The 18755-nt window shown below is 37.3% G+C and overlaps 1 protein-coding gene and 1 pseudogene across 9 annotated transcripts in view; one reads left to right on the top strand and one right to left on the bottom strand.

Annotated features, from left to right (window-relative positions):
• Nucleotides 1-2903: 2903 nt before the first annotated feature.
• Nucleotides 2904-18755, bottom strand: part of ARFIP1 (ARF interacting protein 1) — a 114073-nt gene continuing 98221 nt past the window's right edge. For 6 of the 8 annotated variants that reach the window (XM_081303986.1, XM_081303983.1, XM_081303987.1 and 3 more), the window contains one exon: nt 2909-7408. In XM_081303986.1, coding sequence (XP_081160112.1) covers nt 7253-7408 — 156 coding nt within the window. In that variant the 3' untranslated portion in view covers nt 2909-7252. Of the gene's footprint in view, nt 7409-18755 lie in introns of all 8 variants that reach the window. The other 2 variants (XM_081303984.1, XM_081303991.1) reach the window with 2 other exon arrangements.
• LOC308654856 (large ribosomal subunit protein eL42-like) lies at nt 14757-15108 on the top strand (annotated as a pseudogene). The gene has a single exon. The product of its transcript is annotated as a large ribosomal subunit protein eL42-like (transcript).

Raw genomic sequence — 18755 nt, forward strand, 5'->3', positions numbered from 1 at the left:
AAATGGTATTAAGGGCTGGGGGTGTGGCTCAGGCGGTAGCGCGCTTGCCTGGCATGCGTGCGGCCCGGGTTCGATCCTCAGCACCACATACCAACAAAGATGTTGTGTCCGCCGAGAACTAAAAAATAAATATTAAAAATTAAAAAAAATGGTATTAAAATGACCAGTGTGCAAATGAAATTTATTTTAAGCAGGCTTTATATGAAGCTACAATTATTTCCAAGAAAAGGGTAAAAAATTGAGACACAAGAAATTTTAAACTAAAACACAGTGTTTTATTTTGGAGCTTAACTTCTTTGGTACTTTCTCACAGCTGCTGAGAAAACATCAATTTGGAAATGAGCTGAGGAGAGAAATGAAAAGGAAAAAACCCTGAGTTTGGTGAGCTCACCTATTCCTACGTGGAATGTGCTCTTCAGTCTCATATCCTGAACTCCTTCTGCTGTGTCATTTGCTGTTCCTGAAGTCTTTAACGACAAACAGAAAATTGCCTAACTTCCTTGAGTCTGTTTCCAAACACAAACTGATGTCTTTCCCATGCCACAGGGGGATCCTGGTATGTGCAGGAGTGGAGCAGAGAGGCACAGGCTCTACCCCAAGAAGCCGACTGCCACTCTGGGGAAGATGGAGGAAATCCTTTTGCCTCTCTGAACCAAAGAGTCTTTTTAAAAAATTAAAAATTTTATAAACATTTTTTAAAAAGATAAGACTATTATTCTGAAACATCACTTTATCTACCCACCTACTTCAACAACTGCTAACATTTTGCCATATTAAGGTATCTTTCTCTTTCCTTTTCTCCAGCTTTCTCTCCACATACAGCAGTGTGTATGTATGAATTGCGTACTTTGACTCAATCATTTAAAAGTAAATTGCAGACACCAGGACACTTTGCCTTTAAATTCTTCAGGAACACATCTAATGCAGTTTTTTCCTTTTATTACTATAATATACCGTCATAACTTAAAAAATTAATGAGCTGGGTGCAGTGGCGCAGGCCTGTAATCCTAGTGGCTCAGGACGCTGAGGCAGGAAGGTTGAGAGTTCAAAACCAGCCTTTGCAACCAGTGAGGCACTAAGCAACTCAGTGAGACCCTGTCTCTAAATAAAATACAAAAAGGGCTGGGGATGTGGCTCAGTGGTTAAGTGTCCCTGAGTTCAATCCCTGCTACCAAAAAAAAAAAAAAAAAAAAAAAAAGTCAAAGTCCCTAGTAGCATCAAACGTAGACTCAAAGTTTTCAGTTGATCTTCAAATGTTTTATATAGCTATTTTTCAGAATGTAAGCTGAAGAGCAGTTCTCATTATTTTTCTTTTGTGACAGACTTATTGAAAAGACCCAGCCAATTATCTTGAAACATGTGCCAGATTCTGCATTTGTCCAGCTGGTTTCACATGGTGTAATTTAACTTGTTCCCTAGTCCCCCGTATTCTGTACCCTGGAATTTAAAGCAAAAGGTTCAGTTTGATCAAGATTAAGCAGTTCCATCAGTGTAACTCCAAAGTGATGTTGCATAATTTATATTGAATTGTATCTGGAGACACAAATCTCTTCCTCTTCCATGATTAGTACTATGAAGAACAATTCTTTGGTATTATGGAAATATGGTTTTCCTTCAATCTTTCTCCTAATGAGTTTAGTACTTACTGGTGATGTCAGTATGAATCAGTTATTTTAGTGGGGGTGGCAAAATAATGATTCTTCCAATTATTCCTTTTATTTATTTTTGGTACTGGGGATGAGGCCCAGAGCCTGTGCATGCTAAGCTGAGCCCTACCATGAGCTATGCCACGCCCCCTTTTATAAAATATATTTTTAAACTGGCCATTCTCCTGTAAACATTCTAGTGTCTTAGGTAACACCTGATGTTAATTTAGAATAAGTGCCCTGCCTCTGTTGTAACGCATTGAAATGAGCTAATGGTGCAACTGAGTACTCGTCTGCGTTTAGATTTTGAGCTAAAAAATTGAGTATTTCTAAACTTTGTACTTGGCTCCTTTAAGAACTATGCAAGAAGCTGGGGATACAGGGTGAATAAAACAGCATCCAACACTATGCCTTTCTCAGAGCTTAGCGTCTAGCCATAGTAAGTATATACTCCTCAAAGGAAAGAATTGTAATTATCCGCTCAAAACTCTAGGTACTTTTTTTCATAAAAAGCTTCCTTGGGAAGAACCAGAAATCATGTAGAGGGAGAACACAAGCAAAACAGCATATATAAATAATTTATCAGGAATGCTTTATTCCTTATGCTAAAAACTTTCTCAGGAAGACTAACAGGATTGAAAAGTTACTTTCCCTTTCTCTACTCCATGCTCTCCACCCACTTGAAAACAAAACCAAAAAAAGTTGAGGTACAGGAATTGAACTCAGGGGCACTTGACCGCTGAGCCACCACCTCAGCCTTATTTTGTGTTTTATTTAGAGCAACTCTGAGTTGCTTAGCTGAGGCTGGCTTTGAACTCGCCATCCTCCTGTCTCAGCCTCCCCAGCCGCTGGGATTACAGGCTTGTGCCACTGGGCCCTGCGAGTTTGCTTTTCTTAGTGGAACTTCAGACACTAAACTCTAAGACAGGATGAAGAATCATATGGCTTACATTTTTCTTCCTTTGTGCCCCCATGCTGCCTAGGGGTACACTTCTCTCCTAAGTAATTTATATAAATGACACACACATGAACCAAAAGCAAAGCAATATGAAAGTCTAAGACAAGGAAAGTTCAAGGCCAACAGAATGGTAGCCTGTTCCTTTTAAAAACTTTTAAAAATCAACAAACAATTCATTGGATTACAGGTGCAGAAAGCTCAGTCTTTTGACTTCATGGCAAACCTTTACTTGGGTCCAAACAAAACAAACTGTTTTGGGGTTTTGTGGCACATTTCATTTGTAATGTCACTGAAATTCCCAGCTCTGGCAGCATATTAATGAATTAACTGCACAGAAGGAATTACGGTTCTCAGGCTGGGTCTAATTTCCCTTCCTCAAATGAACAGTCTCCTTTTTCCCTATCAGGGTTAATACAGGAATAACAAGTAGTTGTCAATATACATAAACTCTATGAATCAAACTTTATTTTACACAAAGATGAACTTCAGTTTCCTGTACATTAGGCGGACCACTTAGCAATTTATTATAAAGAACCATTTGTGGTAGGAAACCTGCCGAACAGGAAATGTTCAAGTGGGAACACAGAATTTAATAAAAGTCCTCAAAAGAGAAAAGTTGTTTCTATCGTAGTTCTATTTTAATAAGTTTTTAAAAAATATTTTCTTAGTTGTTGATAGACCTTTATTTTATGTATTTATTTATACGTGGGGCCGAGAATCAAACCCAGTGCCTCATACTTGCCAGGCAAGTGCGTTACCGCTGAGCCCCAGCCCCAGCCCTGTTTTTTTTTTTTTTGGTATTGGGGACTTAACCCAGGAGCACTTAACCACTGAGCCACATCCTCAGCCCTTTTTAATTCTTTCATTGTGAGACAGGGTCTTGCTAAACTGCTTAGGGCCTCGCTAAGATGCTGAGGGTGGCCTTGAACTTTTTATTCTCCTGCCTTAGCCTCCAGAGTTGTTGGGATTACAGGAGTGCACCACCACACCACACTTAATAGGTTTTGTTGCATTGTAAAAAATAGTTAAAGACCTGTGGCCTAATGCAAAATATTACTGGACTTTAAATCAGAATATTGCCCACTTACCATTGGACAGCCTCAACCGACCAAAAAAATTGTGATCTTAAAGGGGAATCAGGTTTTCTTAATGCCTACATTTGGTTAAAACAGTAAAGCAGGATTTCAGGTGGTCTCAACTTTTCCAGGCAACTGAACAAGTAAAGGAAAGAGCTACTGGAAAGACGTATTTAGGACTATTACAAAATACAGGCATTCTAAGTAGTACTTCACAAATATTAGGAAAAAGTACACACACGTTGTACTGAACTAGCACCTTGGATAATTTGCTTTTATTTTCCACACCTATGGTCATCTCCATTGAAAACTAAACGAGATGGCACATTTTGAGGTAAATTATTCTTCAAATTAACAATTTCAGGATGAAAAGAAACGTCATAATTTACATAATTTTCCTTTACATAACACTTTTCAGGCTCATGATTTCTTTGAATGGTCAGAAAGGACAAACGTCTTACATACTTTATACTGTATCTAATATGAACCCGTGTGGAGGTGGATGGGTTACCTTTTTCAACAGGAAAGACATTTAACACATATATTGTACTTTCCTTTAGAAGGAACTTGACACAATGCTTCGGTTTAATTACGCAGGTGAAATAGCAGGACTTAAAGAAGCATTCATGTTTAGTTGCAAGCACTCATCTGACATTAGACTTGAGGATGGTGGGCTGGCTAATTTTATATATTCTGAGGCCTTTATCTGTAAAAAAGTGTTAGACAATCTCTGAGAAACATTTTCATTTCACACTCTATGGTATAATGTCATCAGTGTACTATGGATATTAAAAAAATGCTTAATAAAGTTTCTATTTCAGATAAATTGTTTCTGTAAATCCAGGTCCTTCCTAGACCCAAGATTTAAAAGCATTTGAATGGACAGTTCAATTTCAAGGACTAGTTTTCTTGAATGTTTTTGTTTTTTCTTGAATATTTTCTATTTTTATGAGAAAAGTCAGCTACTTCCATCTATCTTTTGCTCCGACACCTCACATCTGAAAACTCCCCAAATCTTGATTGTTCAGGTCTTATCTGACTGACGGTTTTTCCTTTCCACCTAAAACATTTATAAAGTGATGTCCTGTTGATTCTATGGATTTTTTTTTTTCATTTTTTGCATACTGGCTTTAAATAAAAGCTAACCAGGCACATGTGGTATGCTCTGGGAGGTGTAAACTGGCATACTCTTTCTTGAAGGCAAACAGGCAAAATACAACAAAGTCTTAGGAGTGTGCATATATTTTGAGGGTCCATCTTTACTTCCAGAAGTATAACTTAAGGGAATAATTAGAAGAGTGCAAAGATGAACATACGCCTGTTAAAAGTTATCCAAACCTGAGATTATGATATAAAAAATTGGTAATTAAAACATCCAACTTCAGGAGGGTTAGGTGGTTCCGTGCAGTACTTATTCACTTAAGAAAGTGGTTGTTATCTTTCATTTTATGAAACTTTTCTTATTTCTTTCTACAACAAATATGAATTACTTTCCTAACAAAGCAAATGTACCTCTGGCTAGTATGTTACTTTTCTTATTTCTTTTGCACACGTACCCACTACTCAAGAGTCATTGACATTTTCAGTTTATTCTGAAAAATCATTAATCCGTATGAAACTAGTTAGCTGTTTTGCCAGTACATTGTTTACTGAGATGTGGTGAGACTGGACAGGTTCAGTTTCCAAAAGAGATTCAAATTGAAGGAAAAGAAAACTGAGCAAAACAATTATAAGTAACAGAAGCATTATTTCTTGTTGCTGTTTTTTTTTTTTCTTTTTTAAAGTTCAGGGGGAAAATGCTATGTTCTCAGAATTTCTAAATAGTTATTTCTTATTTAAAACTCTGAGGGCAAGAGAAACAAGATACTGCAGCAAACACTTTTAATAAGAATACAAAATTCACACCAGAGGCACGTTCTGGGGAATGTAAATGAACTATCACAAGTAAGTTATTCTGCTGGAAGAATAAAATAAGGCTCTCAAGAGTACAAATATACAGGAGGGAATGATTGAAAATAAGCTGATGATTTACAATCACATTACATTGTATTAAGCACTCAAAACAGGCATATTAATTAAAAAGCCAGCTAAAAGGCATTGAACGTATATAACAAATTTACAGTCCACAAAGTTCATGGATAACAATAATTTTGAGTACTTCATTTCAACACAATAGAAATGAACAGGTGAGACACCTCTCAAAATATTACTTTATGTCTATGACAAAAATCAAAAGAACTTTACATTTAAAGAGGATTACATTATTGAGGAACCATACAGTTGGACATGGGCCAACCACGAAGAACACAAAACCAAATGTGCTGCACAGCTGAGACAGTACTGGCCTTCCCAATCATCATCCTCTCCTCTTACAGCCACACTGTTCCATGTGACCTTTTCATTACTCAAATGAAAAAGCCCTTCTGCTGCTCATTTCTTAAAAGGACTCAAGAGAAACCAAACGGCAAACTCAAATGTTGATTCCACTGTAAACCTCAAATGTGGTTTAATGAGGCCAAAGAAACTCAATCTTTATACACGTGCTCCTTCCCAAGGAACAGACACATCAAACATTATCTGAAAGGGGTTTCTTCATGGATTATGTACATTGGTTGAACAAGAATTACTGTATCTGAGAAGGCACATATCTGTGATTTAAGGCTTAATCGGTATTGTTACATATGGAAGTCAATGAAAGCTCTCTAGGAATTTACGACTATCAAAATGAAATTTACCCAAAAACTAGTGTTCTAAGTACAGATTTCTACTCTAGAAACCATCATGAATTTCCATTCTCAAGTCCACCTGTAAAAAAAAAATCTCTTTTAACCAGGTTTCGTTATAAATCAAAAGAAATTGCTAACATAACTGCCCAGTGACTCTGGGTGATACAAATTCATAAGCTTAAGGACCCACCACAGAAAACAAGTGTTATTCCTGTGTCTTTAAAATAAAGATGCTGAAGAAAATTATAATGGTAAAGATTCATTTTTAAAAAGGTGTTTACCACAACTCCATGAGCCAATCAATCATTCATTAGAACTGCCACCTCTGTGTGGATGCTGCAGGAACGCCATATAATTTACTTTGCAAAATAGTTTCTCTTCTCTTTAAGACAATACATGAAAATGAATCTCTTAAAGATGTTTAATATATTCATATATAAAATATCTGATGTCGATACAAATCATGTAAACCTCCCTCTGGAAAAGTTACAATTGGTCCTCGATTCCAGGACCAAAAACCTCAAATTTTTATCTTGTCAGTGCAAATCTATATTAGATGTTTTCAAACTACAGAAATAGCCATCAACCCTCACAATACAAAAGGATTTCTCAAAAAGGAAAATTACTGTGTTTGGATTAGAGAATTTATGTTTACATTAAAACTACCAACCTTCCCATCAAATTTAACAGTTCAATTGTTAAGGTATGAAAAGGGAAAAATTAAAGCTTTGTGCAAGAATCACTACAATGGTTGTTAACCCTCACCATGTCCCCCAACTCTGCTTAATTCTTATCAGATTAGGTTGGTTTAGAAATTCCTTTTTTTTTTCTTCTCCAGTTGAGATTTTACTGTTCCTCAAGCCAAGACGGGGCATCCACTCCAGGGGTTTTCAATTTGATATGGAACTGTTTCAGTGTCTGTTCAAGCTGCTTCTGATTCCCAGCAAAGTAGGCGGCGATGGCATTGTGGAAAAGGACCAGCTGATTGTGCAATACTTTAACCTGGGGACACGGCAGAAGGACAAGACCAAGCATTAACACCAAGGACACGAGATGGAAGGTGACATACTACACCCCTACACCGTCTCTCTCCTCAAGAAAAGCCACTTTAATAGAGACAGCATTTCACACATACCAAGTATATGGGTCACTGAGCCTTTGATAACTTTTTAATTACCCTAAAGGAAAAAAGTCAGTTTTAAGATGCTAAATATATACCCCGTAAATCTTCAATATACCTCTATGCAAGTGCTCTACCGCTGAGCTAAGTCCCAGCTCTGTTAATAATTTTCAAACATTATTGAGAGCAGTAATTTAAATATCACTAAATTTACCCTCAAACTAAGTATATTCAAAATCATGTGAGATACCTAAAAGGGAAATTATATATAATTACTGTACAATAAATGCTATATAGCAGGTATGGACACACTGAAAGCTACGGTTTACATAAAACTGTGTAGGCTGGATACTTTAAAACACTGCATTTCTTTGTAAAGAATCAAGCAATGGGAGCAAACATTGTCCAGAAAGTCAATTTATTCAAAGTTCTTATGACTTGGTTATTTCCAATTGCTTTTTATTTTAGTGATATCACAAGTAAGTTTTACCAAGTTAGATAAGTTTTAACTACTTCTATCTTAAAGAAATAAGCAAACCACCAGTCGCAGTGATGCATGCCTGTAATCCCAGCAGCTCGGGAGGCCAAGACAAAAGGGTCGAGAGTTCAAAGCCAGCTTTGGCAAAAAGTGAGGTGCTAAACAACTCGGCGAGACCCTGTCTCTAAATAAAATGCAAAAAATAGGGCTGTGAATGTGATTCAGTGGTTGGGTGCCCCTGAGTTCAATCTCTGGTACCCCTCCCATCCCCAATCCTCCCAAAAAAGAAATGAGCAAACCATCAAAAAGATTTATGAATTACGGGCTGGGGTTGTGGCTCAGTGGTAGAGTGCTTGCCTAGCATGTGTGAGGCACTGTTTTTAATTCTCAGCACCACATATAAAAAAATAAAATAAAGTCCATTGACAACTAAAAAATATATATATTAAAAAAATTATGAATCATTTCCTGAGGTCTTATTTATAATAACTGTAAAATAAAATTATTACTATTATAATTTTTTTTGGTATTGGGATTTGAACCCAGGACTACTCTGCCATTGAGCCACATCCCTAGCCCTTTTTATTTTTGAGTCAGCGCCTCAATAAGATGTTGAGGCTGGCCTCAAACTTGAGATCCTTCTGCCTTAGCCTCCTGAGATGCTGGGATTACAGGTATGCACCACTGTGCAACTGCTAGGCAAGTGCTCTGCCATTGAGCTATAGTCCCAGCCCATAAAACTGAGCTCTAATAATTTTTTTTTAATTTTTTTATTGGTTGTTCAAAGCTTTAATAATTTTAATGATATAAAAAGTCTAAATGAAAAAAATGTATAAAATTTTATACATGGTATGATATCTGAATTCACTACTTTTCTTTCTCGATTTCCAAAAATGTTTTCTAAAACCAAGCTGCTCTCAGTTGCTCTGCCACTATGACTGGTTGCCAGGGAGGCTCAAAGGAAAGCACCAAGAGCAAACTGCTTCAGCCAAGGGTGGAAAAACTCCAGTTATGTCCTTGGAGGCTAAAGCATTCTTTTTTTTGGTACCAGGGATTGAACCCAGAGGCACTTAACCACTGAGTCATACCTCTTGCCTTTTATTTTTTTATTTTGAGACAGGGTCTTGCTAAGATGCTTAGGCCCTCACTAAATTGCTGAGGTTGGATTTGAACTGCGATCCTCCTGCATCAGCCTCCCAAGCCGCTGGGATTACAGGTGTGCGCCACAGTGCCTGGGCTAGATGCTAAAGCATTTCTTGAATGAGAATTTAAAAAAATCCTACATCATGAAGGAAAAGATCGATAAATTAAATTACAATAAAACTGAGTTTCTGTTCATCAAAAGGGAGTGAAAAGACAAGCTATAAACTGGGTAAAGGTATCTGCGTAATATGTAACTGACAAAGGATATGTATCTAGAAAATGCGAAGAGCTCCCATAAACCAAAAATAGCCCCATTAAAACAGATTAGGGTTGGGGATGTAGCTCAGTGGTAGAGCATTTGTTTAGTATATGTGAAGCTTTGGGTTCTACTCTCAGCTCTATGAAAGAAAAGAAGGAAGGAAGGAAGAGATAGAGAAGGAGAGGGAGAGAGGAAGGGAGAAAGAGGTAGGTAGGTGGTGAAGAGGGAGATGGGGAGAGGGAGAGAAGGAAGGAAGGAAAGAGAGCATAACATTGTACAAAGGAGGAAACGGGAATGACCAACTACATCCAAAAAGACATCCAGCTTCATTAGGAAACAGGAAGATGCAAAACTAAAACTAACATGGGGTACCATTTTACACCCTCACCTCAGGAAAATGTAAAACAATAAAAACTCATATAAATATATTGCTGATCAGTGGTATTAACGATATATAATGACTTTTGAAAACAATTATTAACAGTAAAGTGAAAGAAACATGCTACAGAACACCAATTTAATTCCTAAAACTCTGCCCTAGAAAAACGTGCACAGGTACCCCATGACACATGCTAGGCATGAGTTCTCCCACTGGACCACATCCCCAGCCCTGTTTATTTTGACAGAGGGTCCCACTAGGTTGCTGAGGCTGGACTTGAACTTGTGATCCACCTGCCTCAGCCTCCTGAGTAGCTGAGATCACAAGTGTATGCCACCGTGTCTGGCTGAACTTAACATATTTTTAATCATTAAAAGGAAAAGATTGTAAAAGATAAAGTCTGTCTATATCATAACTTTTCTGAGGTCCTGGAGTGTTCACTACAGACAGCCCCACTGAAATATTACTTAAATTCATTCATCCAATAAATATTACTGAGGTTCTGTTAAACATAAGATGCTATTCCAGGGGCTGGACATGCAAGCAATCAACAAAAGGACAAACATCTCCACTTGCAATAAGTTTATACTCTTTTAAGGGAAGAAAGAGAAACAAGATAGGTCAAATGTACAGTATGTTTCAGAGAAAAGTAAAGCAGCAATGGGAAATGTGAGATGCATATGTCAGTGAGCATTTCGCCATTTAAAAAGGCAGGCGGCTAGGAGACTTCATGTGAGTGGCAGCTGAGAAGACCTGAGAAGAGAGGGGTTGCTTCAGGATATCTGGAACAAGAAAATCTAGACAGAAAAAATATTATATACAAAGGCACTGGGGTGGGCAGTGTGCTTAAGAAAAGGCACTGAGGCCAGCTGGGCAGAGCTGAATAAGGTCTGGTAAGAGATGTGGTTAGATAAGAAGTGGGACTAAATGGTGGAAGATCTTAGAATCCTTCTCTGAATGAGAGGAAAAGCCACCGGGAGATTCTGGGGGGGGGGGAGGGGAATGACAATATCTGACTTAATTTAATAAATATGCACAGGTGGAAGTAGAGAGGCCTGTTATTGCCACTGGGTGACGGATAAGGGTGGCAGAGGTGTGATTCCAACACGACAGGAAGGCGGAACCAGTGGGATTTGTTGCCAAAGATGTGGGGTGTGGGAGCAAGAGAACAGCCAAAGATGATGCCAAGACTTGGGCCCTAAGCAACTGAAAGGATGACGCTGCCATATATTGAAATGGGAAGATGGAGGGGGCAGGTGTGGCAGAGGGGAAGGGGACGATTGAGAGAGCTGGGTTCTAGATGAGCAGGGCGGGCTGGAGGTAACTGAGAGTCACAACATACAGATGATATTTTAAGCCATGTGACTAGAAAAGCTTATTAGAGAGTGCGTAGATTGAAAAGGGATCCGAGGACTAAGTCATCAGCAGCAAACCCGTACACTTACACCTCAACCCAAAATGGAGCACGGGTCTAAATGTCAGAACTAAAGCAACAAACCTCCAGAAAAAAACATAGGAGAAAAATCTTAATAGTCTTGAGTTTGAGAAGGAGTTTTAAATAGTACACACAAAGCATAAATTATAAAAAACAATAAACTAGACTTCATAAAAATATTTTTTTCTCTTCAGAAGATTCTATTATAAAAATGAAAAGGTAAGCCACATACTGGGAGAAAATATGTATCAAAGAACTTGATTGTAGGAGATATAAAGAAGTCTTAGGGGCTGGGGATATAGCTTAGTGACAGAATGCATGTTTATCATGTCCAAGGCCTTGGACTAGATCCCCAGTACTTTAAAAAAGAAAGAATTCTTAGAATTGACAACCCAATAAAAAATGAGCAAAAGATTTGAACAGGTAGTTCACCAAGGAAATATTCAGATGGCAAGCAAGCACATGAAAACATGCTCAAAATCTTTAGTTATTACAAAAATCCAAATTAAACCCACCATGAGATGCTACTGCACAACCACAGAATGACTAAAATTAAGAAGACTGACCATAACCTATTGGCAAGGACACAGAACATAAAATGTACACCCATCTTGAAAGTTTGTCAGTTTCTTACAAAGCTAAGCATATACCTATGATCTAATGCAACCATTCCACTTCTTGGGGTCTGAAGTGAGGGAATGAAGCCTATCCACACAGACTGGACATCAATGGTCATAGTAGCTTTACTTGTGACAGCTTAAAACTGGAAACAACTCAAATATCAACCAAGAGTGAAGAGATGAACAAATCGGGGTTTTCCCATATAATGGAACACTACTCAGCAACGAAGACACCCATACATGCAACACAGATGAGTGATAAGAACACTGTTCAGTGAAAGGAGGAAAAGACAGAGTGTGAACTGTTTGGTTTCATTTATATGAAATTTAGAAGATGCAACATTTCCCCCTCTGTGAAGGCTTTCACACTAGTAACCTATTTAGGTCACAAAGTCATTTTCCACCTGTTCTAACAGTATTATTTGGCCAATTTTTGTTTTGCTATTTTGGATGATTCCTGGCTCATCCAAGAATTGTTCACTGTTTTCACATTTCACATGCTAATTGTCTTCACATAGTAACTAAAGGACTTCCTTATTTTTAGTGTGAAAGTTCAATTTTCATAAATAGACTCTGATCAGTTACTTTACTAGAGTCACAAAAGATTTTTGTTTCAAATTTCAATTCCCAGTGCTTTATAATTACAGAACCAAAGCAGAGCATATAATCACGTCACATATTAGACATGTAGACAATTACAGAGAAAGAAAGAAAGAAAGAAAGAGGAAAAGGCATCAGAAAATTTAACTCTGCAAATGTCTACACAAGTCAGTTTCTTTCCTCACCCACTGAGGTCTGTGGGGGCTGAACACAGAGGGCTGGGCCAGCTCCTCTGGTAGCTAAGGAAGACTTGGAGCTTGGTAATGAAGCCTCACACTGGGTGTGTTACCTAGCCCCCCCCCCCCAAGGAAACTTAATCCATGGGACATCAAAGACAGGGTGCTTTTTAGGTCTGAGTTCTAGTTTTCACAACAAAATGATACGATACTCATATTCACCAAAACATCCTCCCAGTAATTGTGAGAAGGTTGGTGAGTAGAGCCTTTTGAAATACACACACACTCTAGAGCAGTCCTTGGTATTTAGACAGAACAACTAGTGATTCACAGCTTGCATTTAAAATGTAAAAACACAAGGAAAAAACTCTAACTGCAAAGTATAAAATTTCATTCCCATTTTAATATCAGAAACTGTTTTCCTTTTAATATGCTAATAGTTTTCACTCTAACACTAAAACAGATAAATCAATTCATTTTTCTATTAGTACTGATTTTGTGAATACTCATATTTGGTTTTGATGGTAATGTTTTCAAAATCAGATACAAACTTAAGAATGTTGACTCTTGTCCAGTCCAAATATTACTAAATAAAAAATAAAGGGAAACTAAAGTAAGTTAATAAGCCAATTTTCAGTATGAAAATACCTTTCAAACTTCATGAGTTACAAATTAGAATACTTTGATTTTCTATTTTTTAAAAAAAATTTAGTTGCACATGGACAAAGTACCTTTATTTTATTTATTATTTTATGCAGTACTGGGGATTGAACCCCGTGCCTCACACATGTTAGGCAAGTGCTCTACCACTGAGTCACAACCCCAGCCCTTCTGCCTAGTTTTGATTTACTAATTTGTACTATGATGTACATTCATACAATGTCCTCAATGCAGTTCTGCCAGATATGTTACAGATAATTCTCAGGATGTTTTGGTTATTAAGTAAGTAGAAATCATTGCCACTTAAAAAAGAATAATTAAGTAATATTAGAAAAGCAGTTGCAAGACTCTTTTTAAAGCAATTAATTTTTGCAATCTTGGTACAGGTCGAGCATCCCTAATCTGAAAATCCCAAACCCAAAATGCTCCAAAATCCAAAGCTTTTTGAGTGCTAACACACTCAAAAAGTGTCAAATTTGAAATGAAAATTTCTACATCTGTCCTCATGTGATGGGTGACAGTCAAATGCAGGCACACTAAGACTACTTATGAAATTACCTCCAGACTGTGTGTATAAGGTTATGTGAAACAAATGAATTCTGTGTTTAGATATGGGTGTCATCCTCCAAATATCGGGTTTATGCATATGCATATATTTCAAATCTGAGGAAATCTGAAATCTAAAAAGGTCAATCTAGGAAAGATTCTGAATTCTCAGTAGAATTGGTGTAGGGAGAGAGATGAAGAAAGTGAGGTGAGAAAGGTCAGATCCTACTTTAAGGAAAAAGGACAAAAGCCAAGAATGCTCCAGGAAATATTTAAGTTTTCACACTATGAGAACTAAGGAGTACACATAATCAGGAAAAGAGCCACATATTTTTAGTAAACTATGCTTTAATAGGGTGGAGCAACACTAACTTTTGAGAAGCACTTTCTGTATCACAGATAAAATATTATTCTTGCTGGATGCAGTAGTGCACACCTGTAATACAGCAGCTTGGGAGGCTGAGGCAGGAAGATCACGAGTTCAAAGCCAGTCTCAGCAACTCAGTGAGACCCTGTCTCCAAATAAAATACAAAAAAAGGCTGGGGATGTGGTTCAGTGGCCAAGAGCCCCTGAGTTCTACCCCTGGTACCCTCCCCCTCAAAAACAAAAACAAGGGGCTGGGGATGTGGCTCAAGTGGTAGCACGCTCGTCTGGCATGCGTGCGGCCCGGGTTCGATCCTCAGCACCACATACAAACAAAGATGTTGTGTCCGCCGATAACTAAAAAATAAATATTGAAAAATTCTCTGTCTCTCTCTCTCTCCCTCTATCACTCTCTCTTTAAAAAAAACAAAAACAATAACAAAAACAAAACCCAAACATTATTCTTGAAGTCAGGACTGGACTGCAATAGTTTAAACAGGAGTCTCCATTGCTCAGAACCCAGGGAAGGACCTTGTAAGAAAGGGAAGACTAGACACACTCTCTTGGCTTGGTTTTCATCGTGTAGATACCGCTACTATAAATATGGTCAATGTACCTAAAACCTGAAGGACTTTGTAAAAAGTATGGCAAGCACAAGCCTCACAAAGTGACCCAGTATGAGAAAGGCAAGGATTCCCTTTATACCCCAGGGAAGAGGCTCTACGATGGGAAGCAGAGCGGCTATGGTGGGCAGACAAGGCCAATCTTCTGCAAGAAGCTAAAACCACGAAGAAGATTGTGCTAAGACTTGAAATGTGATGAGCTAAACTGTAGATCCAAGAGGATGCTGGCCATCAAGAGACACAAGCATTTAGAACCAGGAGGAGACAAGAAGAGAAAGGGTCAAGTGATCCAGTTTTAAACTTTTTGATTTTTTTTTTCATTTAATTTTGAGGGTAAAATATTAAAACTAGAAAAATTACCTGTAGGGAATTAGTCACCTACTATCACCTATAGTAATATATTCATAAAAACCATTATTCTTATATCTACTTGGTATATAGTATATTATCTCCATAGTAGAGGGAGAGAGGGCAGAGTGAGAGAGAAAAAGGGAGGGAGGGAAGGAGGGAGAGAGAAAGAGGGCAGCAGATACAGAAGGAGGGACGAACCAGACTCAGCTGAATAACCTGTCCAAGGTTAGACTGCTAAGGAGGTAGACAGGATTTAGGGAATTTGGAAGTGTCTCATCCCAAGATGGGTTCACGCTCTTTCATCTACTCATGACTTGCTGCTATTCATAGGGCAGTAAGCATTTTTAAAAACTTAAAAAAAAAAAAAAAAAAAAAGAACAAGGGCAGCAGAGCACTTACAGGAAGGGTAGTAATGTAGAGACAGACTCACTTTAACCTCATTCCTAATTTTGTCTAGCCTTAACGTTGCAACTTAACATCCTTGGAACAAGGATCTAACAAAAGGATGGGGTAGATGAAAGGAAAGTGAATTCTTTGTATATTTATGAAGAATAATACAATACTAGGCTTTCATATACTCTTCCATGTATACAGAGTAGGGAAAAAACTTGACTAAACTATTAATATCCTAACTGGGAAAATTTAAAGTGGTTAAAAGTACAGATAAAACACAATAGCAAAGCAGAGATTTCAAACAGGAGCAAGAAAAGAGGTAACAATTACAGGCAAAAATGAGATGACAACAAATTTGACAAATTTTCAAAAGCTAACATCAGAAACAATTACAGTAATTTAGAAATACACTAAATCATTGTGAGCTCAATCACAAAGAACTTTCATAAAGATCTGCCAAACAATGAGCAATCCAGATCAGATATAAGCAAAACCACTATAGCAACATCTGTTGAGTGACCTAAACATACTATACAATACCTTAATTGTTAAAGGGCAAAACAAACTCCAACACTGACTCCTAAGACAGAAAGACAAAACAAGTTTTAAACAGAAACTGGGTAAAAAGTTTAAAAGGAGGACTGACATACAGTGTCAAGTGGAAGACACTGAAAGCTTCCTTCTGCCTGCATGGCACCTAGCATTAGAAGACAAACACCTTTTACAAAGTCACCAACTGAAAAACTTCAGAGATAAGCAGTACTCTGTTGACATAAAAAACATACGAAAGGCTCATTATTTTTCCAAATCAAATTTAGATTACATACATTCTTATTCAGAGAATTTTAAAAAAACACACATTTCCCAGTTAAAGTTATTAGTTTCAATATATTCACAACTGTTAAGTTCTTCAAAGTAATCACTGACTCTCCCAATAATTCTATGAAATAGGGGTTTTTATTAAGTATAGCAAAATATTGGGGCAACAGGTTGATAAACATGTTGGTAAGCATGTGAAGAAAATGTAAAACAAATGGTTCTTTGGTAACAAGTCCCCCCCCACCAACAGGTAAAGCTCAACTCCGTTCTTTACACCTATTTCAAAATTGACAGTTATGTGCTTCCCTGGCCCCTGCTGATTCTTTTCCCAGGAAGCAAGAGGCTGGAGAATAATAAGCAGAAAAGATACCTGCCTTGGCCTTTATTAAGTTTGTGGAGTATCATTTTATTAGTTCAAAATAGCTTTGGAAATGCTTGTCATGTCAAAGCAGCTACTGGTTGAGAAAGAGAAACACTATCAAAAATATGGGTGTGGGCATTGGAAAGGCAACAAGAGAAGGAAAGACAAATAGGAACTGAAAGTGGAGGTGGAAGAATAGACTATTTTTCTGACTCACTGGGATAGGTTTCAACAAATCACTGACAGGTAGAAAATTAAAAAAAAAAAAAAAAAAAAAAAGTCCTGTTCCAGTCAAACCACCTAGCAGGTATTTTGGGACCACAGTAACATTTTTCTTCATTAAATTCTATATTTTTTCTTTTTCATGCTTAACTTAGCATTTTATAATGATAGACAGGATTAGGCATAATGATATCCCTAAAACAAGTACCTTACACAATGAAATGAATAAAAAAAAAAGTCTTGAAAATTTAAAGGCATAAGGATAGAAAATCAGAATACTACAAGTTTAAGAGGAACAAAGAAACCTTGTTATCAAATTTTAAACGTTTAATCAAATAAAGTATAGATGACTCATGGAAGATATGGGGTTCAACATGAAAGTGCTGAGTCACTACTGAGAGAATTTCCAGGAAAGGTTAAAAGGAATACTGCAAAGTCAAATTTTTCAACACTGTTATTGTCTTTGGAGGTTTTACTCAGAAATACTAATCAATGGTTTTACTTTTAGCAAGTAGAAGCGACTGTAACCTTAACTAAAAAAAGTGCAGTAACGACACAGCCACATGCTATGGCACTTCTGCAACAAACTCAACAAATATGCATGACAAGTGATCTGCTCAAATCTCATGCTGATGACTTAAAAACAAACCCACATCACAAAACATGTTCTCTTGTGGAACAAACATAGCACAGCAATTATGGTTAGGAAGTAAATTTTTGTTAAGTGAATTCTTTTCAAAGTGAAAGGCACACACAATCTCCTCCCTACTAACACACAACAGAAACCCGAATCTACAACCCTACCATGTCCACTTCTGACCAAGGATCAGAAAACATTTAAGTACTTAATGATTGTAAAAAGCCCAGTCAAATGTAAGAACCACCAATTCATGATTATAAAGATATCATTCTGGAAGGCTTTTAAATCTTGCATACAAAATAACTTCTTCAAAAGCACCTAGACAGAAATCTGAACACAACGGACAAGAAAACACTCTGGAGAGTCAGCAAGGCTCGCTCCTCCCCAGCACCCTCTCTGACTTTCCTTCCTTCTCATCCTCAGATGACTGCAAAGTACCCTGGTTTGGGATGGTATGGCTTGGAGGAGTCTAATTTCAAAATCAATCCACAACCTGAAATTCTCCCCCCTTCTCACTGTTCTTTTTGGTTTATATACAGTTAATTTCTTCTTCCGTGTAGGTTTAGAAAAAAAGATTAAAAGTGGTAGAATAAGTAGAAGACAAACCAGCAGCACAGTAAACACTGACCGAATGTGAAAACACTTTCTCATATAAATGAAGAGCACTATCTCATGTTATTTGTCATTTAAGAATGTCATTTAATAATGATGTAGGTAGCTCATGTCTTAGCAAGTTAGCTATTTTTCTATTTTCTCCAGCACAGAATTGATCATTGGATTTTAAAGCAAAGAGGAAAATTACAGACTCTGACAATGTTTGAAAAATAGAAATTAATTCTGAGCCTCATTTTGGAAAAACAAATAGGCACGCTATTTAAAAAACAAACAGTTTTCAGCTGTACTTAGTTTCCTTTCTTTATAAAAAACTTATTTTTTAATAGGTGGAACATCACATGATCCCTGATTTTCCCTTTACAACATATACCATAGCCTGTATGTATGTAATTGTTTGGTTTTATGTACTGTGTGTAATGCCTACTTGTATGTATGCAACGTCTATTTTCCCTACTTGATTTTAGGCTCTATGAAGACAAGACTATTATACCTCTATTCCCTAACCTATGGCTGGCACATAAAAAGCAATAGATGAATATTTACAG

This window comes from Spermophilus citellus (assembly GCF_964194105.1).
Source record: "Spermophilus citellus genome assembly, chromosome: 8".
NCBI lineage: Eukaryota > Metazoa > Chordata > Mammalia > Rodentia > Sciuridae > Spermophilus > Spermophilus citellus.